Raw genomic sequence first — 24803 nt, forward strand, 5'->3', positions numbered from 1 at the left:
TCTCGATTAAATTATAGTGGATCACGTTTTGTTTTATGACATTTTCTGTCACATCAGCGTTATAACACTCCTTTAAAAAATGTGTAATGGTTAACGCCACTCGATGCGATTTCAGTTATTACTTTCCATTTTTTTTTCTTCTCATTCAACAAAAAATACAAATAAAATTTACTACAGCAAATGAGGATGTTGGGTTGGGCTATTAACTTTGTTTTTGAAACGTTGGGCATACAAGGGCCGGAGGCCTGCGCCTGTTTTCTTCTTGGGCTTTGGCTGCTTGATCCACTTATGGGCTATGGGCATATTTAGGATTTACAAGATTACTCATTGCTAAAATTTTTTTTGCTTTTACTTTTTGAACCCTTTGTACTCTTGAGGCTTTTAATGCTATGATGTAATTTAGTTTAGGATCATAACATGATTACTATTTTATGCTGGAATATGTGTTGTGTTATGCAAGAATATAGGTTGGTTTGTGTTGGTCGATTATGAGACCATCTGTAGTGGATGGTGGACACGGGTGTGGCCACCATGCCACGTCGGAAGAAACCCACCATGCTGATCCACGCCCTCCCTTTCGCCCTTCAATTGTGGTTAAAACCACGTCCAATCGACATGGTGTTCACACCCAAAAGTGCAAAAGTGGTGTCTCATTGTTGATGGGCCAGATGGTGACCACACCCAGGGTGTGCACTTGTGGATCACTTCACATGATCTAAGTGGTGTTAGAGTAAAGAAGGTGTAACACCTCAAAAATCTAATAATAGACTATTTGAATGTTTAAAAGTTTTAAATAAAATTTATTAAGTTATAATAAACAAGGAAGTTAGGAAAATGTACTAGAATGATAACTTGAAAAATTCCAAGGGACTGAATGTGTAAATTGGCAAATAAATAAGAAAATAAAAGAATGAATGTTAGAAGAATTGAATGATAATGTTGGTAGAATTTTAAGTTGTATTATGTAAAGTTATTGACAAGTTTTCTTTGTTGTAATAATAGGTAAATCTCAAGCTTAAGTGCTTTGGCCTCTTTCTCGGATCGAACACGCACCACGTCAACTACATATGCGCTTCTGGTTTAAGTCGCTTACTTGAAAAGGGTCAAAATGGTTTTGTAATGTAATGTTAAACTAAGTTAGGATGTTTGTAGTAACTTGGGTATTTTCCTTAAAACTTATTTTGGGCGGTATCGCCAAAATACTTGTAATAAATTTTTGTATGGTTGTATTTCTCGTCTTTTCAAAAGATGTCTTTGCGCTTTGTTTTTTAATGAAATTTGGTTAAAACAGGGAATCGTTTATGGTACGAACGGATCATGCCCAAATTTTCTTTATTTGTGAACAAGATATGTGTCATGTTGTAGTATTTCGAATGTATGAAATAGTGGGCGTTTCAAGTTGGTATCAGAGCCAAGGTTTGAGGGATTCAAGTATTAGAGATAAAATTGCTTGAACTCAAACCGAGAGCTCATGTGATGGTGTGTTCGATCCGAAGTGCTATGCAAGTAAGCAAATTGTAAATATGATTATAATCTTAGCGAGTAATAAAAAGGAATTATGGGATTTTGTTATGAACTGACATTTAAGATAAATGATGATGTTAAACGGGTCCGTATTTAAATTACGGATACGTAGGAAAAAGAATCGGGTAAAACGGACTAGTAGAACTATAGTTATGAGGTTTTAAAGTTTGTAATTAGAAAAATGTTAGATCCGGGCAAATGCAGCAGCACAGAACTGAACCTTCTGTGAAAAAGAAGGTGTCGCGCTGCGCGACACCTAACGGGGATCACAGTGGCGTCGCGCGACAGCTGTTGCAGCCCGCGACGGCTTGAAGAGATATCCGTCGCGGCCCGCGAGGCTTCAAATGCTGGCAAATTTTTTTTTATTGTTTATTTTGAATGTAGAACTTGTTTAAACCAATTTTTAAGGCCCGTAATCAAAGTTGAGGTCGTTTTTGTATCAACAATAATGAAGAAATTGTATACTAAGGAAGAAAGTATGAATTGTTAAGATCAAAGAATATGATCTAAACAAGACGAAGTTATCGTCGATGACGATAATGTACAAAGTATGAATTGCAAAGGGGAATGTAGTATGATAAAAAGGAGTATGTATGTATTGAAGAAGGGTATAAAAGGGAACACTAATGTATAGAATGAATGTTTTATGTAGATGACTGACACAAGTAATGTTGATGATGCAGAAGTAGCACGACAAGAGGCATTCGATAATAAGATGATGGAGGCGGCAGAAAAGGTTATACATGCCAACCTTCCTAAGTTAGCTCAAGAAGTCGAAAGCCGTGTCTTAGGGGTTGTAGATGAAATGATGACTAGCAAGATTGAGGAGTTAAAGGAAATGATTGAAGGGTCTAGGACTAAAAGTAAGGAACGAAGGTGTACATACAAGGATTTTATGGCATGTAATCCCTCCTCATATAATGGGGAGGTTGATCCGATAAAGTGTCAAAGGTGGATATCAAACATCGAAGCCGTGTTTATACGTAGCCGATATGAGAAAGAAGATCAAGTAATGTTTGCTACGGGTCAGCTTCAGCAACAAGCCAAGGATTGGTGGGATAGCCAATGTAAGGAGTTAGGGGAAGTAAGACTCCAAACACGAACTTGGTAAGAATTCAAGGAGTTGTTCCTGAAGTATCATTGCCCGCAGTCGGCAATTGATAGAATACAAGATGAATTCTTGCGTCTTCGCCAACAGGATGAATCTATTGATGAAATCACCAACACTTTCTTTGATAAGCTAAAGTTTTGTGACGATTTTGTCAAGTCTGAAAGGATGAAGATAAACCGGTATTACTGCATGTTAAAGGCCGAGTATAGGGAATTCATTACCCCCTCGAAGTGTGAAACGTTGAATAAACTTATCAACTTGGCCCGGGATAGAGAGATAGAGATGAAGCGACAAGTGGAAAGGGAGGAGAAACGAGTGGCTGAAAAGCCGACAACTACTAGTCCATCCAAGAAGCCTAAGCAGCACGACACTATAAATAAGGGAGGATCTAAAAGCAGTATTCCTCCGTGCAAAACTTGTGGAAAGCTTCACACCGGAGAATGTCTATTGGGAAAGAAGGGATGCTAAAACTATGGTCAGGAGGGGCATCCTTACTATAAGTGCCCTAGTCCCGTGAGGCGTGCTTCAATTGCTTTACTCCTGGTCACGTCAAGGCCGAATGTGTAACGCCCCAAAATTTAATTATGTACGTTGCCACGGTATATTATAAGAAATAACTAGGAATGTAAGTTTAGTAAGAATGTGAATTAGAACTTTATTAACTAGGTTGAGTAAGTTATGAGCCATTTAAATTAAGTGTGCATACATGGGGGGGGGGAGAAATGTAAATAAGAGAAGTTAAGTGATTAAAAGAACAAATAACACAAACACACACACATATGCGTGTGTTTATGTCGCCAGGAGCAAGCACAGGATGAACCCCCCTTCTCTATTCACTAAATTGCACAAATTGAGGCCCTAATCAAGACAATTACTCTTGCATGTTGGTAGATTCTTGATCTCCTAGGTCCATTAAAGCATAAGGTAACAAGAATTTCATGTTTTTGATGACTATGAATGTATAGGGTTTCAAGAATTCAATGAATTTATATGAGAAGTTGCATGATTGTGGTTAATTGCATCACTTAGAACACAATTTACTCTTGTATTTGGATGAATTGATGTTGAGCATGAAAAACCCACTTATGATAGAATGGTAGTGATATGTAACATGGAATTTTGATGTAGATTAGTATAATGATGTTGTATAATGATGTTATTAACAAGATGATGTTATGTGGAATCGAATTAGGGTAAAGGTTGTATGAGACTTGATTGAAATTAATGATATTGATGTTATTGTCATGAACTAGTCATGTTATGCATACAATACTTGTACCTTATGTTTATCTAATGGCATGCACACCAAGTGTTTGTCAAAATGCTTGAATGAGTTGATCATGTGTTGTATATTGCTAAATGACTAGAATAGAGAGTTAGCTAGTTGTTAAAGTGAAGCTATTGATAATGGAATGGAAAGAAAGACGTGACACTAAATATGTAATTATGGATTGTAGGAATTAAGGAGGAAAGCTCAAGCCGTTCCGAGTCTCAAACGAAGAACGATAAAGGTAAGTTGTCACTTACATAGTATCACTAGCATGTAATGTTGTAGTATATTATTGTTAAATGGTTGAAGTTGTTTAATTGTAACAAGTTATTGTAAGCCGTTTATGTAATTTAGATATGGGTCGAATGAGTTAGAAGGGTTATGCGAGAAGTTAGAGAAGCTTATGTTTGAAAGAAGGTTTAAAAGGTTGACTCAAGGTCCATAAATGTAATTGATGTTGTATAAATTTTTGTAATAAGATCGTCTAACGGTTTGCTTGTATGTAGGTAAAGCGACTTGTTAAATGGCGTTACTTGGATCGAACACACTCTTGATGCACTTCTGCAAGGATATTAGTTTTTGGTTAAAACTTTTGTTAAAACGGGTCTTTTTGTAAGTAACATAACTTGGTTGTTGTTAGTCGTCGAACTCGTAGTCGAAAACTATGTTAGTGTTTATGAAATGTTGGGTTGTAAACTATTTTAGTAACCCCTAGTTAGTTATGTCATGGTTAAATGCAGATTTTTTATTTACGAATTATTGACCCGTTTGGTATCTTTGTCAAATGAAGTTCGTTAGTGTCTTTTAAGTTTTAGACCTTACAAGTTGGTATCAGAGCCAAGGTTTGAGAGATTCGAGTAATTTATGGTGCTCGAACTCAAACCGAAAGCTCTTGCGAAAATGTGTTCGTTCCAAGCGCCACGCAAGTAAGTAATTTAAGGATTTCATGCTTGTAGACAGGAATGGGAATGGGTTATGGTTTAGTTACTAGTATGACATGGGTTTAGATGATAATGGGTGCTATGGAAGGCTTCGGGACTGCCCAGGACCGTTTCGGGATGGAAAAAGGGGGCTGGAAATGAAATTTTTGGTTAATCCGCGTTTGCACATCAGGAAGCCCGTCGGCGACGGCCTATATGCCGTCGGCGACGGCACCCTCCCACCCGACGGCTTAACCACCTGCCTACGGGCAAGATGTGGCGACGGGGTTTTCCCGAGCCCGTCGATGACGCACTCAGTGCCGTCGGCGACGGGTCCCCCCCTAATTGTTTTTGCTGAACTTGTTGTTATTCATGATAAGGCACTTAATTCGATTATGGCACTCGTTAAACATAAAGAGTACCCCGAATCAACTATGAAACTAAGAAATTCAAGATAACTAACGTGCCTTAATAATGAACGTGCAAAAGAATGAGGAGTTCTGACATGCGAATGGATAAAGTAAGTGACACATTAAGAATGTTTGTAAAAAGGGATTGGATGGGTTCACGACTTGTGAAAATGAACTATTAAGAACAAATGATGTATATATAGAAAGATGAGGCGGATGAAAGTAACAATGATTAATATGAATGTTTAAATTGTAGATGGCAAGTGGAGGAAACACAGATAACACAGAACGTATAACTCGGAACGAGTTAAACAAGATGATTTCGGATGAAGTAACGAGGGCAATTGATGCAAACGTTTCCAAGCTAGCACAAGAGGTGGAGGGCCAAGTACTAAGCACGGTAGAGAATATGATCACGGGCAAAGTGGATGAATTGAAGGAAATGATAGCCGGAATTCAAGGCAAGAAAGAGGCAAGACGGTGCACCTACAAGGATTTTATGGCATGTAAGCCTACGACCTTTAATGGGGAAATTGATCCCATAGAATGCCAAAGATGGATAGCTAACATGGAAGGGGTGTTCATTCGGAGTCATTGTGACAAGGAAGATCAAGTCATGTTCGCCACGGGGCAACTTTTACGAAGGGCTAAGGATTGGTGGGACTCGTATAGTAAGGAGATCGGAGAAAATCGAGTTCAAACTTTGACTTGGCAAGAATTCAAACAACCTTTTGTCAAGTATCATTGTCCACAATCAGCGGTGGATTGAATCCAAGAAGACTTTCTCCGACTCCGACAAAGGGATGAATCTGTCAATGAGATCACGAACACCTTCCTTGATCAACTGAAGTTTTGTGAAGAAATAGTTGGAACGGAGAGAAAGAAGATTATCCGTTATCATGGCATGCTGAAGGCTGAAATCCGGGAGTTCATAACTCCTTCAAAATGTGAAACTTTGGACGAGATCATCGATCTAGCGAGGGATAGGGAAATTGAAATAAAGAGGCAAGACGAACGTGGAGAGAAAAGGCAAGTCGAGAAGGGGTCATCGCAAGGTTCTTCTAAGAAACCTAAGACGCACGATCAAGGAAAGAAAGAAGCTTCCAAGGGCGGGTTTCCACGATGCAAGACATGTGGAAAACCCCATTCCGGTGAATGTTTATTGGGAAGGAAGGGGTGCTACAATTGCGGACAAGAAGGGCATCCGTACTACAACTGTCCGAATCCCAAGAGGGTATGCTACAATTGTAACGAATCGGGCCATGTGAAAGCTGAATGCCCAAAGCTTAAACAAGGGGTGAAGAAGGAAGGAAAGAAAGAAGAACCCGTGAAAGCTAAGGGAAGAATGTTCCAAATCTCCACGGAAGAAGCAAGGGCTCACCCGAATGTGGTCTTAGGTATCTATATGATAAACTCTATACCCACTTATATATTATTCGATACCGGAGCCAGTAGATCATTTATTTCTAGTGAGCTTGCACGTTTCCCTTTATTCACGATAGAAAGAATGTGTACACCTCTCGAAGTAGAAATTGCCGATTGTAAGAGTTACCTTTTGCACGAAATATGTAGAGGTTGTAGAATCACTATAGATGATGAAGATTTTGATATTGATTTGATTCCCATGGATTTAGGGGAATTTAAAGTAGTGGTAGGTATGGATTGGTTATCCCGTTATCACGCAGAAATTTTATTCGAAAACAAAATTATTCATGTGACATCTCCTAAAGGGAAACGGGTAACCATTCATGGGGAAAGGGAAGTAGGGGCAAAATTTTGTACTATCTTAGAAGCAGTTAAGTACGTGAGGAATGGAAGTAAAGCATTCTTAGCCTATGTTGTCGATACTAAAATAGGAGCCTTAAGAATTGAAGATACTAAGATAGTGAATGAATACCCGGAAGTATTTCCGGATGAATTGCCGGGACTTCCACCCGAGCGGGAGGTCGAATTTCGTATCGAATTAGAACCAAATGCCAAACCGGCAGCCAAAGCCCCTTACCGGTTGGCACCCGCGGAAGTACGGGAATTAATGGTCCAATTACAAGAACTTCTCGACAAGGGTTTCATATGCCCTAGCGTGTCCCCGTGGGGAGCTCCTGTTTTGTTCGTTAAAAAGAAGGATTGGTCGATGCGAATGTGCATCGACTATCGGGAACTTAACAAACTCACGGTAAAGAACCGATACCCACTTCCGAGAATGGATGATCTCTTTGATCAACTACAAGGGGCAAGTTGGTTCTCAAAAATCGACTTGCGATCGGGCTACCATCAAGTACGAGTAAGGGAAGAGGATGTACCTAAGACTGCGTTCAGAACTCGCTACAGACATTACGAATTCCTGGTAATGTCATTCGGGTTAACTAACGCTCCGGCCGCTTTTATGGATCTAATGAATAGGGTATGCCGAAATATGCTAGATCAGTTCGTCATAGTGTTTATTGATGACATTTTAGTATACTCTCGTAGCGAGTCTGAACATGCAAGTCATTTACGTCAGGTACTCGAGACGCTTCGAAAGGAAAGATTATATGCTAAGTTTTCTAAGTGTGCGTTTTGGCTTAGGGAAGTGCAGTTTTTAGGACACGTAATTAACGAAAAGGGAATTTTGGTGGATCCCTCTAAGGTGGAAGCGTGATGAAATGGGTACCCCCGAAAAATGTCACTGAAGTAAGAAGTTTCTTAGGTCTAGCCGGCTATTATCGGAGGTTCATTCAAGACTTCTCCAAAATAGCCCTTCCTTTAACTAAACTAACAAAGAAAGAAGAAAGGTTCGAATGGAATGATGAACAACAGAAGGCTTTTCGAATGTTAAAGGAGAAATTGTCAAGTTCTCCTATCTTAACCCTGCCAGAGGGGACTGAAGATTTAGTGATATATGCGGATGCATCTCATCAGGGGTTAGGATGTGTCTTGATGCAACGAGGCAAGGTCATCGCCTACGCTTCAAGACAACTAAAACAGCATGAGATTAACTATCCTACCCATGATTTGGAACTGGCGGCGGTTGTTTTTGCCTTAAAAATCTGGAGGCATTACCTCTATGGAGCAAAGTGTACAATTTATTCCGACCACAAAAGCCTTAAGTATTTCTTTGAGCAGAAGGATCTTAATATGAGGCAACGAAGATGGTTGGAATTGATTAAAGATTATGACTGTGACATTCTTTACCATCCAGGTAAAGCTAATGTGGTGGCGGACGCACTAAGCCGGAAAGAATACCCACCGCCTATTCGAGTGAAATCGATGAGAATGATAGTTACCCCAAATCTTCTTGAAACGATACAGAAAGAGCAAGACGAATCTTTGAATAAAGGTGATCCGAAAGGTGAAAGAACGAAAGGGTTTGAAAATAAACTTGAAGCAAACGCGAGCGGGATAAGAACGAGGTTTGGGCGGGTGTGGATACCACGTTATTGCGAAGCAAAGACCTTGTTATTGGAGGAAGCGCATAAATCCCGTTACTCGGTCCATCCCGGAGCCACTAAAATGTATCGCGATTTGAAGGAAAATTATTGGTGGCCGGGAATGAAACGTGATATTGTTAAGTATGTATCTAAATGCTTGACATGTTCCCAAGTAAAGGCGGAACATCAAAAACCCTATGGAAAATTGCAACCTTTAGAAATCCCTGTGTGGAAATGGGAAGATATAACCATGGATCTTGCGACCAAACTTCCTAGAACGAAAAAAGGGCATGACGCAATATGGGTCGTTGTTGACCGACTTACCAAAAGCGCCCATTTTCTACCTATACGGGAGACTTATTCCTCAAAAAGGTTGGTAGAAATTTATGTAGATGAAATCATTTCCCGCCATGGTGTACCTGTCTCTATTGTGTCCGATCGGGACACGCGATTTATCTCCCGTTACTGGCAGAAATTTCACGAAGAAATGGCCACACAATTGCATATAAGTACCGCGTATCATCCACAAACGGATGGTCAATCCGAAAGGACCATCCAAACTCTTGTGGATATGTTAAGAGCATGCGTTATGGATTTCGGGGGAAATTGGGATGAACATTTGCCATTAGTGGAATTCTCGTATAACAACAGCTACCAAAGTAGCATAAAAATGGCGACGTATGAAATGTTGTATGGGAGAAAGTGTAGAACCCCTGTCTGTTGGGGAGAAGTGGGACAAAGAGAACTCGCTCCTAAGGATGTAGTAGCTATAACCAATGAAAAGATTGACATGGTACGGGCTCGATTAAAAGCGGCGCAAGACCGACAAAAGTCATACGCAGATAAAAAGAAGCGCCATATTGAGTTCCAAGTGGGGGATCGAGTGTTCTTGAAGGTGTCTCCGTGGAAAGGCATAATTAGATTCCGTAAACGAGGTAAGTTGGGTCCCCGATATATAGGACCATTCAAGATTTTAGCTCGAGTGGGAAAAGTAGCTTACCGGTTAGAATTGCCTTCAACATTAGAAGGGATCCACAACACTTTCCATGTGTCACAATTACGAAGGTGTTTTGCGGATGTAACGGCTCACGTGCCTCTCGAAGACATCGAGGTAGACGAGAGAATGAATTACATAGAAAGACCAGTAGCTATAAAGGATACCAAGGTGAAGACTCTTCGCAACAAGGAAATCAAGCAAGTGTTAGTTCAATGGCAACATAGAAGGGGATCGGATCTCACTTGGGAACCGGAGGATGAAATGAGAAAGTTTTACCCGTCCTTATTCGGTACGTAAATTAGGTTTCGGGGACGAAACCTTCTTTAAGGGGGATGGACTTGTAACGCCCCAAAATTTAATTATGTACGTTGCCACGGTATATTATAAGAAATAACTAGGAATGTAAGTTTAGTAAGAATGTGAATTAGAACTTTATTAACTAGGTTGAGTAAGTTATGAGCCATTTAAATTAAGTGTGCATACATGGGGGGGGGAGAAATGTAAATAAGAGAAGTTAAGTGATTAAAAGAACAAATAACACAAACACACACACATATGCGTGTGTTTATGTCGCCAGGAGCAAGCACAAGATGAACCCCCCTTCTTTATTCACTAAATTGCACAAATTGAGGCCCTAATCAAGACAATTACTCTTGCATGTTGGTAGATTCTTGATCTCCTAGGTCCATTAAAGCATAAGGTAACAAGAATTTCATGTTTTTGATGACTATGAATGTATAGGGTTTCAAGAATTCAATGAATTTATATGAGAAGTTGCATGATTGTGGTTAATTGCATCACTTAGAACACAATTTACTCTTGTATTTGGATGAATTGATGTTGAGCATGAAAAACCCACTTATGATAGAATGGTAGTGATATGTAACATGGAATTTTGATGTAGATTAGTATAATGATGTTGTATAATGATGTTATTAACAAGATGATGTTATGTGGAATCGAATTAGGGTAAAGGTTGTATGAGACTTGATTGAAATTAATGATATTGATGTTATTGTCATGAACTAGTCATGTTATGCATACAATACTTGTACCTTATGTTTATCTAATGGCATGCACACCAAGTGTTTGTCAAAATGCTTGAATGAGTTGATCATGTGTTGTATATTGCTAAATGACTAAAATAGAGAGTTAGCTAGTTGTTAAAGTGAAGCTATTGATAATGGAATGGAAAGAAAGACGTGACACTAAATATGTAATTATGGATTGTAGGAATTAAGGAGGAAAGCTCAAGCCGTTCCGAGTCTCAAACGAAGAACGATAAAGGTAAGTTCTCACTTACATAGTATCACTAGCATGTAATGTTGTAGTATATTATTGTTAAATGGTTGAAGTTGTTTAATTGTAACAAGTTATTGTAAGCCGTTTATGTAATTTAGATATGGGTCGAATGAGTTAGAAGGGTTATGCGAGAAGTTAGAGAAGCTTATGTTTGAAAGAAGGTTTAAAAGGTTGACTCAAGGTCCATAATTGTAATTGATGTTGTATAAATTTTTGTAATAAGATCGTCTAACGGTTTGCTTGTATGTAGGTAAAGCGACTTGTTAAATGGCGTTACTTGGATCGAACACACTCTTGATGCACGCTTCCGCAAGGATATTAGTATTTGGTTAAAACTTTTGTTAAAACGGGTCTTTTTGTAGGTAACATAACTTGGTTGTTGTTAGTCGTCGAACTCGTAGTCGAAGACTATGTTAGTGTTTATGAAATGTTGGGTTGTAAACTATTTTAGTAACCCCTAGTTAGTTATGTCATGGTTAAATGCAGATTTTTTATTTACGAATTATTGACCCGTTTGGTATCTTTGTCAAATGAAGTTCGTTAGTGTCTTTTAAGTTTTAGACCTTACAGAATGTCCAAAGCTTAAACAAAAGGGGCAAAAAGACGAAAAGAAGAATGAAAATCAAAAGGCTCGGGGAAGGATGTTTCAGATTACCACCGAGGAAGCTAAGGTTCTACCGAATGTTGTATCAGGTATTTTCTTAATCAACCAAATACCCATGAATGTGTTATTCGATTCCGGTGCTAGTAGATCTTTCGTGTCAGACGAACTTATGTGCCATCCCTCCTTTAGAAAAGAACGAATGCCTGTACCCTTAGAAGTAGAAGTAGCGGATAGCAAAAGTTATTTGTTATGTGAAGTTTGTAAAAATTGTAAGATCACCATATAGAACGAAGATTTCAAAATAGATCTTATTCCTATGACTTTGGGGGAATTTAATGTAGTAGTAGGAATGGATTGGTTATCCCGTTATCACGCGGAAATACGATGCCAGGCGAAAGTCATTCATGTGTTGTCACCTAATGGGGCTCGAATAAGTATCCGTGGGGAAAGAAAATTAGAGACAAAACTGTGCACGATTGTCGAGGCGGTTAAGTACGCAAGGAATGAGGGTAAGGCATATTTGGCTTAAGTTGTGGACACAAGACAGAAGGTACCTGAAATTGGAGAAGTTGAAGTTGTGAACGAATATCCGGATGAATTACCGGGATTACCACCCGAGAGAGAGGTGGAATTCCGAATTGAACTAAACCCGAGGTCCAAGCCAGTGGCTAAAGCTCCCTATAGATTAGCTCCCGCTGAGATGCGAGAGCTAATGACACAGATATAAGAATTGCTCGATAAGGGCTTCATACGCCCGAGTGTGTCACCCTGGGGAGCCCCGATACTTTTTGTGAAAAAGAAAGATGGTACAATGCGCATGTGCATCGACTATCGAGAGTTGAACAAGTTGACAGTGAAAAATAAATATCCTCTTCCTCGAATAGATGACCTTTTTGACCAATTGCAAGGAGTGAGCTGGTTTTCAAAAATTGATCTGCGCTTGGGATATCACCAACTTCGGGTACGAGAGGAAGATGTTGCAAAAACCGCATTTAGAACCCGATATGGACATTACGAGTTTTTAGTAATGTCATTTGGGCTAACTAACGCGCCGGCTGCATTCATGGATCTTATGAATAGAGTATGCCGACCCATGTTGGTTAAGTCTTTAATAGTATTTATAGACGATATTCTGGTTTACTCTTGTAGTAGAGCCGAACATGCAAACCCATTTGCGTGAAGTATTAGAAACTCTTCGGAGGGAAAAGCTTTACGCAAAGTTTTCAAAATGTGCCTTCTAGCTTAGAGAGGTGCAATTTCTTGGCCACGTCATTAATAAGGATGGTGTCTTGGTAGACCCAACTAAAGTAGAGGCCGTTATGAACTGGGTTCCACCTAAGAACCCGAGTAAAGTAAGAAGTTTTCTGGGTATGGCTGGGTATTATCGAAGGTTTATACAGGATTTTTCCAGAATAGCATTACCCTTGACCAAACAAAATCCTTAAATGCTAGTGATCCGAAGAAGGAAAGAATGAAAGGCTTAGTTGATGAATTAAAAATGAATGCTGATGGCATCATGACCAGGTATAGCCGAATCTGGGTACCTTGGTTATGTGAAGGGAAATCACTGTTACTAGAGGAGGCCCACAAATCTCGCTATGCGGTACATCCCGGAGCAACAAAAATGTATCAAGATTTGAAGAAAGGATATTGGTGGCCTGGAATGAAACACGACATTGTTAAGTATGTGGCTAAGTGCTTGACATGTTCCCAAGTGAAGGCGGAGCACCAAAAACCATATGGTAAATTGCAACCTTTAGAGGTACCAGTTTGGAAATGGGAAGACATAACCATTATAACAACCCTAAAATAAACCGACACCCTCCTAAATTTTTCGACACCCTAAAAATATTTAAAATATCCCAATATGTCTTAAAATACACCCCGTATGTGAAAACCGAGCCCAAAATACGATATAACATTAAAAATTAAATAAAAACAAGAAAATTGAGTTTTTCGAGGGCCGCGTAGCCCATGGCTACGTCTTACGCGGGCCGCGACAGCAAGGCGATCAGGAGACACCCGGTGCTGCCACGTGTCGTGCAGCATGTCGAAGCTAGGGCTGACTCGGACGAGCTAGGGCCTACCCTAGGGGGTCTGGCGGGCCGCGTAGCTCCTTGCTACGTCTTACGCGGGCCGCGTAAAACCCAAAATCTGGCCATATAAAGTGGGAGCTCGGGCCTTCAGTTTACGTCGCTCAATTCTTCGATCTTTCTCGCAATTTTCACGTAGTATACCTTATACTCGGGTATAATATCCCCCTAAATAACGAAGTTCTGCTCCGTTGTAAGTATCATAACCCCTGGATACGTATTAGATACGCTGCCCGATTGATCTAGGGTTCCGTAACGGCTGTCGTGGTTTTGCCCGACGTAGTCGTTGGAATGCCGTCTCGGGGAGGGTATTACTAATGTTAAAATGGATTATTATACTAACACGTGTGCATTTGTGTAAATAATAGATAATTCTCAGGAAATCCTTACAGAAAACCTAAGACAACAATGTGAGTAATCTCCTTTTTGTAAACAGTTTTTACAAAACCTTAAACATTTTACAATGCAATTTAGCAGTGATTGAGTCTTTGTAATTCTACAATTACTGCCGGTATGTTGGGGTTTTGTATACAAAATGTGAGACACGTTACCATTGGACGAAGAGTTAGCCAATGTGTAATATGACTCACCAGTCAGGATTGACAGTACTAAATGAGTAATTGGGTAGATGTAAACATTGTAATCGCTCTCAATACTTTTTAAATTAATAAAACTTTTCTTGATTGAACTGGGATTCACTCACAAGTATTTCCCACTGACAAAATGTTTTTAAACGCGTTTAAGGTAACACATTGTGAAAGTCAATTAGAAGCCAGCTGGATAGCACTGAAGGCTTGGAAATGTGGCTATAAAAGTTACCTAAATAAAGAAGGCGTTTTATTTCAATAAATTGGGATTTATCCCTATAAACCAGTTTGTAATGAAAACTTGGGTTTTATCCCAATATGTTTATTTATATAAAATGTGGTATTTTACCCTGATAAAATATTTCCTAACTACGGTCCTGATGTAATTTCCACTGCCAAATTAATAAACACCGATACCACCAACATTGTTGTTCGCGGCCGCCCGTTCCCGGGACAGATAGGGGGCGGGGGTTGCGACAGAAGGTGGTATCAGAGCTAAGCCACTGATTCTGCCACAGAAGTGTTCTGCTGACACCAAAATTCAATCTGTTAGGAAATAAATTACGGAAATACGTCCGTAATTGTATTTTATTGTTATGTGTTATTTAACTATTTGTTAGTTTATAGTATGAGCGACCAAGGACCATCTGACGCGTACCGTCAATTGTGTGGTTCACCTAGAAGCGAAGGTGCCTCTTCACGGCCTGACCTCTCAGGGTACTCTGCTGATACTAAAGAAGGAATATTCGTATTTAAGGCTCAGTCTGAAGAGCCATTCCCTCAAAAAAAGAGAGGACGGTTCAGTCGGGGAGCACATGAACGTAGAAAGCGTATGAAAAAGTTACAAGAACAGAGAGCACTAGCTGCAGCCAAAAGAGAAACCGATGCCCATGCTCAGGACATGATTAATAGGATTTTAGCTAATTTCCATATCTTAACAATCACTGCAGCTGACCCTAACCTGGAACAAATGCTAGCACCCCAACCACCACCACCAATTCCCGACCAACCAATGGAAATAGAAAACCCTGAAAATCAAGTAGAAATGCATGACTTCAACCCGGAAGAAATACCTAGGGTACCAGCACCAAATCCCTTAGACCCAAATTACGACCCATGGTGGGACGACAATAGGGACTATGTGCAACGTTACCCGATACACGAAGACATGCCCATGCCGAACCTAGGAGCCCTCTAGATCCCTATTTCGATAACGATGTATACATTAGGGAGATTTTAGAGAATCCTTACCCATTTCAGGCACCTACACCCCCATACCAGGAACCCGCACCCCAGATTCCGAACCCCGTCCTAGAACCTGCACCCCCAATGAGTGCAGACAACGTACAAGAACTTAGGACATTTGGTGAGGAAATTTTAGAGAGTAGCGAGAGAATGCGACAGGTGGGAGAGCGACTCGTATGGAAGTACGACGAGCGCAATATGGATTTTTGGATGAATCCATATCCTTGAATGTGATGGTGAAGATGGTAGTAATAATATAATAATAACTATGTGTGTATGAAAAAAAAAACTAAAAACTACGGATGCCTACTACTACTAGGGTAATTTTTATTTCAGTTGGTATTGTAATTTTAATTTCCAGTGTTGGTTTGTACTAGATGCATATTATCTTATAAGAAAAAGTAAAGTCGCAATGCTCGACGTTTTTGATCAATCTGCGTGTTGTCTGATTGTATTAACTATTATTTTGTGATATTAACATGTGGTAAATATTTAAAATTCAGATGGACAACGAAGTGAACCAGGAAAACCAGAATGATAATATTCAGAATGACAATAACCCGATTAATGAGAATCCAAACAACAATAAAAATGGAAACCAAGTGGATAATAGTGCCAGCCAACACATAGTGGCACAAGGAATAATAGATGCGATGCCATTTATTATCCAAACTGTTAAGGAAGCTGATAATAAAAGTAAACATAGTAGTAAGTGACCAATTGAACCTGAACACAACGTGAACAATGAACCCGTACTTCAAGTGCCCATTCCCAAAAGAAGAAGAACCATGCTTTATGGTTGTTTTTACAAAGAATTCTGGTCTTGCAAACCAATAGAATTCTTGGGCAATGAAGGACCCATTGCAACTCTACGTTGGATAGAAAAGACTAAGGCTGTTTTAAAAATAAGAAAATGTGCCGAAGAGGATAAAATAATGTTTGCTTCCAATCTGTTTAAGAACTCAGCCTTAGAATGGTGGAACACTATCCTCCAGTCAAGGGGAAGTGATAGGGTTTACAACATGGAATGGGAGGAATTTAAGAACATGGTAAAGGAAATTCTGCCCTCCCAATGAAAAGGAACAGATAGCAAATAAATTCCTGAACCTTAGGATGACCGGGGTAGATAGTAAGGGTTATACTACTACATTCTTTGAATATGCTAGAATAGTACCAACCCTTGCATCACCTGAACCGGTATTAATCTCTCGTTATATCTGGGGATTAATCGGGGAAATTAGGCATGTAGTCAAGGCAGCTAGACCTCAAACCATAGAAGAAGCCATAGAACTAGCAAATACATTGACAGATGAGTTAGTGCGTACACGAGAAGAAGACCAAAGGAGGAACCTAGCCCAAAGACTTACCCAGGAATTCCGATCTGGAAATTCCAACCATGGGAGAAATGTAGGTTCTTCATCTGCAACTTATTGCAAGTATTGCAAAAGGAAGCATTCTGGAATATGCTCCATATATTGCAATTTTTGTAAAATATCTGGACACAAGAAAGAAGATTGCAGGAAGAAAGCCAACAACAGGATATGCTACAACTGCGGAGAACAAGGTCATATCAAGCCAAACTGTCCAAAATTAGCTCCAGCTACGAACAACAAGAACACCAAAAATGCTAGAGCATTTGTTCTGACTACAGATGAAGCCAAGATGATCCCAGACGTCATAGCCAGTACGTTTTTAGTTAATGATGTTTTTGCTAAAGTATTATTTGACTCTGGTGCGAACCAAAGTTTTATTAATACTTCATTTTGCAAAATTCTTAATCAATCATTAACTAAACTCCCACAAGAATGTCTAGTAGAGACAGCAAATGGAGAAACGGTTAGGATTTCTGAAATCTTGCAGGGAGCAAGAATAGAGTTTTTAAATCAAAAGTTTATTGCAAACCTTTACCCAATGAATCTGGCAGGATTTGATGTCGTTTTAGGAATGGATTGGTTAATAGCCAATAAAGCCAGTATTTTATGTGATCAAAAGTCAATCCAAGTAAATTCACCAAAGGGTGAAAAGATCACAATTAAAGGAAATAAACCATCTAGATCCACAAAATTCATCTTTGTGATGAAAACAACAAGTTGTATAAGAAAAGGATCTATAGTGTATTTGATATTCTATAATCACTAACACTAAAGGAAAAGAACTAAAGGATATTCCAGTAGTATCCCAGTTTTCCGATGTCTTTCCAGAAGAATTACCAGGACTACCACCGGATAGGGAAGTTGAATTCAGAATCCACCTACTACCAGGGACAGCATCAATTGCCAAAACACCTTACCGTTTGGCACCCGCAGAAATGCAGGAACTGAAGAAACAGTTAGACGAATTATTGGAGAAAGGATTCATACAGCCAAGCTCATCGCCACGGGGAGCACCGATTTTATTCATTAAAAAGAAAGACGGATCGATGCGTATGTGCATTGACTACCGTGAATTGAACAAGGTCACAATTAAGAATCGGTATCCATTACCAAGAATCGATGATCTGTTCGATCAATTGCACGGAGCTCGATTTTTCTCTAAAATCGATTTAAGGACAGGATATCATCAACTAAAGGTACAGGAAGAGGATATTCCTAAGACCGCATTCAGAATAAGGTTTGGCCATTATGAATTTACTGTCATGCCATTTGGTTTAACCAATGCCCAGCTGCATTTATGGACATGATGAACCGAATATGTAAGCCATATTTGGATAAATTCATAATTGTTTTCATAGATGATATTCTCATTTACTCTAAGAGTAAAGAGGAACGTGCAAAGCATTTGCACGCACTCCTAAGTTTACTAAGAAAGGAAAAGCTTTGTGCTAAATTTCAAAGTGCGAGTTTTGGTTAGAACATGTACAGTTTCTTGGACACTTAGTTGATCATGAAGGAATTCATGTGGATCCCACAAAGATTGAGGCAATTACCAAATGGAAAACCCCTGAGTCACCAACCGAGGTTAGAAGTTTCTTAGGATTGGCCGGTTATTATAGAATATTTATTCGAGATTTTTCTAGAATAGCCATTCCCTTAACAAAGCTAACCTGTAAATCCATTAAGTTTGAATGGGGACCAAAACAGGAAAAAGCATTTAGAATTCTTGAGCAAAGATTAACCAACGCATCAATACTAGCGTTACCAGAAGGAACTGAAGACCTTGTAGTCTATTGTGACGCTTCTAAGTTAGGTTATGGATGTGTATTGATGCAACGTCATAAGGTTATAGCTTACGCATCAAGGCAACTTAAGAACCACGAAGAGAATTATTCAACCCATGATTTGGAATTAGGAGCCATAATTTTTGCCCTTAAGATTTGGAGACATTACCTTTACGGTAGTAAGTTTACCATTTTCACAGATCATATATAAGAGTTTAAGGTTTGTTTTCGGGCAAAAAGAGTTGAATATGAGTCAAAGACGCTGGATGGAGATTCTTAGTGATTATGATTGTAATATCCAGTACCATGCAGGAAAGGCAAATGTAGTGGCTGATTCTTTAAGCCGAAAGTATCATGAAAAGCCAAAAAGGGTACGTTCTCTTAAATTAAATCTACAAGTAGATTTAAATGAACAAATTAGAAAAGCACAAGAATCAGTAATCAAGGATGATACTGAAAAGCTAAAAGGAATGATTAAGGAATTAGAACAAGGAACCGATGGAATTTGGAGATTCCATAAGAAAAGAATATGGATACCTAAAGTAGGAAACCTACGCCACTATATATTAGAAGAAGCCCATAAGTCCAAGTATACGATGCATTCTGGAAGTGATAAGATGTATCAGGATTTAAGAAAGATTTTTTGGTTGATAGGAATGAAAAATGGTATAGCAGCTTATATTTCTAAATGTTTAACTTGTTCACAAGTTAAAGCTGAACATCAGAAACCCTCAGTTTTATTGCAGCAATTAGAAATGCCCGTGTGGAAATGGGAATTGATAACATTGGATTTTGTTACCAAATTACCCAAAACAAGGAAAGGTAATGATACAATCTGGGTGATTGTAGATAGGCTAACTAAGTCAGCCCATTTTCTACCAATGAAGGAAACTTTCAGTATGGAACAATTAGCTAAATTGTATGTAAATGAAATAGTTTCATTGCATGGAATTCCTTTATCAATTATTTCTGATAGGGATAGTCGTTTTACCTCTCATTTTTGGGCAAGTTTCCAAAAAGCAATGGGAACCAAGTTGAATCTAAGCACCGCTTATCATCCTCAAATGGACGGACAAAGCGAAAGGACAATACAGACAATGAAAGATATGCTTAGAGCTTGTGTAATTGATTTCAGAGGTAATTGGGATGATCACTCACCGTTAATAGAATTTTCTTACAAAAAACAATTATCACACCAGTATCAATGCTGCACCATTTGAAGCACTTTATGGACGAAAGTGCCGAAACCCAGTCTGTTGGGCAGAAATTAGGGAAAAACAACTATCTGGACCTGAGATAGTGCAAGAAACGACTGACAAGATCATGCAAGTCAAGGAACGACTAAAAGCAGCACGTGATCGACAAAAGTGCTACACTGATAACAGACGTAAACCGTTGGAATTTCAAATAGGAGATAAAGTGTTACTGAAAGTCTCTCCTTGGAAAGGAGTCGTAAGATTCATCAAAAGGTGAAAGCTAACTCCCAGGTATGTTGGACCTTTTGAGATTATTAGAAAAATAGGACCTGTAGCCTATCAGCTACAACTGCCAGAGGAAATGGCAGGAATACATGATGTATTTCATGTATCTAATCTCAAGAAATGCTTAACTGATGAATCACTTATAGTACCTCTTAAGGATATAGAGGTAAATGAACAACTTATGTTTGTAGAAAGGCCTCTACAGACTGAAGACCGGAAAGTCAAGAATCTCAAGCACAAGAGATTAGTTCTAGTCAAAGTGAAATGGGACTCCAAAAGAGGACCAGAATACACATGGGAACTTGAATCAGAAATGCAAAGGAAATATCCACACTTGTTCCAGTAGATCTCGATGACGAGCTCTAAAACAAGGTGGGGAGGATATAACAACCCTAAAATAAACCCACACCCTCCTAAATTTTTCGACACCCTAAAAATATTTAAAAAATCCCAATATGTCTTAAAATACACCCCGTATGTGAAAACCGAGCCCAAAATACGACATAACATTAAAAATTAAATAAAAACAAGAAAATTGAGTTTGTCGCGGGCCGCGTAGCCCATGGCTACGTCTTACGCGGGCCGCGGCAGTAAGGCGATCAGGCGACACCCGGTGCTGCCACGTGTCGTGCAGCGTGTCGAAGCTAGGGCTGACTCGGACGAGCTAGGGCCTAACCTAGGGGGTCTCGCGGGCCGCGTAGCTCCTTGCTACGTCTTACACGGGCCGCGTAAAACCCAAAATCTGGCCATATAAAGTGGGAGCTCGGACCTTCAGTTTACGTCGCTCAATTCTTCGATCTTTCTCGCAATTTTCACGTAGTATACCTTACACTCGGGTATAATATCCCCCTAAATAACGAAGTTCTGCTCCGTTGTAAGTATCATAACCCCTGGATACGTATTAGATACGCTGCCCGATTGATCTAGGGTTCCGTAACGGCTGTCGTGGTTCTGCCTGACGTAGTCGTTGGATTGCCGTCTCGGGGAGGGTATTACTAATGTTAAAATGGGTTATTATACTAACACGTGTGCATTTGTGTAAATTATAGATAATTCTCAGGAAATCCTTAAAGAAAACCTAAGACAGCAATGTGAGTAATCTCCTTTTTGTAAACAGTTTTTACAAAACCTTAAACATTTTACAATGCAAGTTAGCAGTGATTGAATCTTTGTAATTCTACAATTACTGCCAGTATGTTGGGGTTTTGTATACAAAATGTGAGACACGTTACCATTGGACGAAGAGTTAGCCAATGTGTAATATGACCCACCAGTCAGGATTGACAGTACGGAATGAGTAATTGGGCAGATGTAAACATTGTAATCGCTCTCAATACTGTTTAAATTAATTAAACTTTTCTTGATTGAACTGGAATTCACTCACCAGTATTTCCCACTGACAAAATGTTTTTAAATGCGTTTCAGGTAACACAATGTGAAAGCCAATTAGAAGCCAGCTGGACAGCACTGAAGGCTTAGAAAAGTGGCTATAAAAGTTACCTAAATAAAGAAGGCGTTTTATTTCAATAAAATGGGATTTATCCCTATAAACCAGTATGTAATAAAAACTTGGGTTTTATCCCAATATGTTTATTTATATAAAATGTGGTATTTTACTCTGATAAAATATTTCCTAACTACGGTCCTGATGTAATTTCCGCTGCCAAATTAATAAACACTGATACCACCAACATTGTTGTTCGCGGCCGCCCGTTCCCGGGACAGATAGGGGGCGGGGGTTGCGACAACCTTGGATCTCGTTACAAAGCTTCCTAAAACAAAACGAGGTCACGGCGCTATTTGGGTTATAGTCGACCGACTTACTAAGAGTGCTCACTTTTTACCCATACGAGAAACTATTTCATCTGAAAAGTTGGTAGAGATTTATACGAATGAAATAATAGCTCGTCACGGAGTACCCATGTCTATTGTGTCGGATCATGACACAAGATTCACGTCTCGAATTTGGCATAGATTTCACAAAGATGTGGGCACAAACTTGCGACTGAGTACCGCGTACCATCCACAGACGGATGGACAGTCGGAAAGAACTATACAAACGTTAGTAGATATGTTGAGGGCTTGTGTCCTAGATTTTGGGGGGATCTGGGACGACCATTTGCCGTTGGTAGAGTTCGCGTATAATAACAGTTATCAGAGTAGTATCCAAATGGCGCCATACGAAATGTTATACGGTAGAAAGTGTAGAACCCCTGTATGCTGGGGAGAAATCGGGCAACGAGAACTCGCTCCTAAAGATGTTGTGGCGATAACGAATGAAAAGATTGATCAAGTACGGGCTCGTTTGAAGGCAGCGCAAGACCGACAAAAATCTTATGCGGACAAAAGAAGGCGCCCTATTGAATTTCAAGAAGGGGATCGAGTGTTCCTAAAGGTCTCGCCGTGGAAGGGTATAATACGGTTCCGTAAACGGGGGAAATTGGGTCCTCGGTACATTAGACCGTTCAAAATTATAGCCCGTATTGGTAAAGTGTCATACCAATTAGAATTACCTCCGGCTTTAGATGGAATCCATAACACTTTTCACGTGTAACAACTAAGAAGATGCCTCGCGGATGAAGCAGCGTATGTGCTGCTTGATGATATTGAACTGGATGAGAAAATGAACTATTTTGAAAGGCCGGTCGTTATCAAAGGTTCCAAAATAACACATCTACGAAACAAAGCCATTCAACAAGTTTTAGTTCAATGGCAACACCGGAAAGGATCGGATCTAACATAGGAATCGGAAGATGAAATGCGGAAGCACTACCCGTCTTTATTTGGTATGTATTAAGGTTTCGGGGACGAAACCTCTTTTAAGGGGGTAGGTTTGTAACACCCCAAAAATCTAATAATAGACTATTTGAATGTTTAAAAGTTTTAAATAAAATTTATTAAGTTATAATAAACAAGGAAGTTTAAGAAGTTAGGAAAATGTACTAGAATGATAACTTGAGAAATTCCAAGGGACTGAATGTGTAAATTGGCAAATAAATAAGACAATAAAAGATTGAATGTGTCTGGAGTGTGGGTGTGCGACCCAGGAACGATCAGGAAGGGAACAACCCTTCTTGCCCTTGCTTCTCAAATCACAAACGATTGAATGAGTTTCTGGCCCTAATTCGAATGCATGTGATCAAAATCTCAACCATCTAAGAGTCTCCTACATAGAGTAAGTCTGATTTTATGATTTGTTCCTAGTTAGTGAATGTGGGTTTTGATCAATATGTGAATAGGTATGAAATTAAGCTTATGTATGCATTAGAATTATCATTTAGAAGATGTTCTATGTCTGAATTCGTTCGTAATGAAGGTTTGAAGTATAACCCATTTAACCTAGTAGTATGGTAATCTTGTAATTGAATAAATTGAGTTGTTGTGATAGATGAATGTATGAATACTAAGATAATTGATGAATTACCATGTTGTAGAATGATTGTTATGTGATTTAGATTGATAAAAAGAGTTGTGAAGCCTACTAGAGAAATTATGCATAAACACTTGTACTTAGTGCTAAAATTGATGTACGCATGCCAAGTGTTCGATTAAATGCTTGAATAATTGATTCGTGTAAATTGAGTGAATTGGATGTTTTGCCTTGTGTGTAATATATGGAATTGCTAGTTGTAAAAAGGGTGTGTGTGGAATGCGAATTTCATATGAATACAAAAGCTATGTAAATAAATGACATGATCTAAGTAAGAATGGGATTATGTGTAGGAAACAAGGAAGAAGGAGGAAGCTCGGGTTCGCAACAAAAATCTCAAGAACGAGGTAAGTTCAATTACTTACAAGTTTATGTAATGTTAATAGTTGTATAGTTATCATTACAAATCCATGTTTATTGTTAGTCTTATAGTCTGTTAGATTCAAGTTAAAATTTATAGAAGGTATGTTCTTAATTGAAATTGTAGTCAAGAATAAGATTTCATATTGATTCGTATTGAACGGGTCAATTGGAATAAAATGGGAATGTTCACGATTTGGTTTATGAGAATGATCCGTTATGACGGGTTGATTAGTATGGAATAAGTATGAAACAGTATGATAGCATGTCGAACCGTATCTAAATGGGTCGACCGCTTAAAAGAATGAATGTTAGAAGAATTGAATGATAATGTTGGTAGAATTTTAAGTTGTATTATGTAAAGTTATTGACAAGTTTTCTTTGTTGTAATAATAGGTAAATCTCAAGCTTAAGTGCTTTGGCCTCTTTCTTGGATCGAACACGCACCACGTCAACTACATATGCGCTTCCGGTTTAAGTCGCTTACTTGAAAAGGGTCAAAATGGTTTTGTAATGTAATGTTAAACTAAGTTAGGATTTTTGTAGTAACTTAGGTATTTTCGTTAAAACTTATTTTGGGCGGTATCGCCAAAATACTTGTAATGAATTTTTGTTTGGTTGTATTTCTCGTCTTTTCAAAAGATGTCTTTGCGCTTTATTTTTGAATGAAATTTGGTTAAAACAGGGAATCGTTTATGGTACGAACGGGTCATGCCCAAATTTTCTTTATTTGTGAAAAAGATATGTGTCATGTTGTAGTCTTTCGAATGTATGAAATAGTGGGCGTTTCAAGTTGGTATCAGAGCCAAGGTTTGAGGGATTCAAGTATTAGAGATAAAATTGCTTGAACTCAAACCAAGAGCTCATGTGATGGTGTGTTCGATCCGAAGTGCTATGCAAGTAAG

The 24803-nt window shown here is 39.0% G+C and overlaps 1 protein-coding gene and 2 long non-coding RNA genes across 3 annotated transcripts; all 3 read left to right on the forward strand.

Annotated features, from left to right (window-relative positions):
• Positions 1-3470: 3470 nt before the first annotated feature.
• LOC118482969 lies at positions 3471-4499 on the forward strand. Its single transcript, XR_004869390.1, has 3 exons — positions 3471-3559; positions 4093-4146; positions 4412-4499. It is a non-coding gene; the product is annotated as an uncharacterized LOC118482969 (long non-coding RNA).
• A 1640-nt stretch (positions 4500-6139) lies between these two features.
• Positions 6140-7873, forward strand: LOC118482682. The gene is made up of 2 exons (XM_035978276.1): positions 6140-7341; positions 7801-7873. Exons 1-2 carry the CDS (start codon positions 6140-6142, stop codon positions 7871-7873), a joined length of 1275 nt encoding a protein of 424 aa, XP_035834169.1.
• A 2365-nt stretch (positions 7874-10238) lies between these two features.
• On the forward strand, positions 10239-11238 carry LOC110881807. The gene is made up of 3 exons (XR_004869389.1): positions 10239-10339; positions 10873-10926; positions 11192-11238. It is a non-coding gene; the product is annotated as an uncharacterized LOC110881807 (long non-coding RNA).
• The last annotated feature ends 13565 nt before the right edge of the window (positions 11239-24803 follow it).

Source organism: Helianthus annuus, chromosome 10 (genome assembly GCF_002127325.2).
Source record: "Helianthus annuus cultivar XRQ/B chromosome 10, HanXRQr2.0-SUNRISE, whole genome shotgun sequence".
Lineage (NCBI taxonomy): Eukaryota > Viridiplantae > Streptophyta > Magnoliopsida > Asterales > Asteraceae > Helianthus > Helianthus annuus.

Coding starts and splice junctions, on each gene's coding strand:
- LOC118482682 (XM_035978276.1), top strand. CDS start 6,140: ATGCTGAAGGCTGAAATCCGGGAGTTCATAACTCCTTCAAAATGTGAA. Junction 7,342..7,800: donor CCGTGGGGAGCTCCTGTTTT/GTTCGTTAAAAA, acceptor GTTTTGGCTTAG/GGAAGTGCAGTTTTTAGGAC.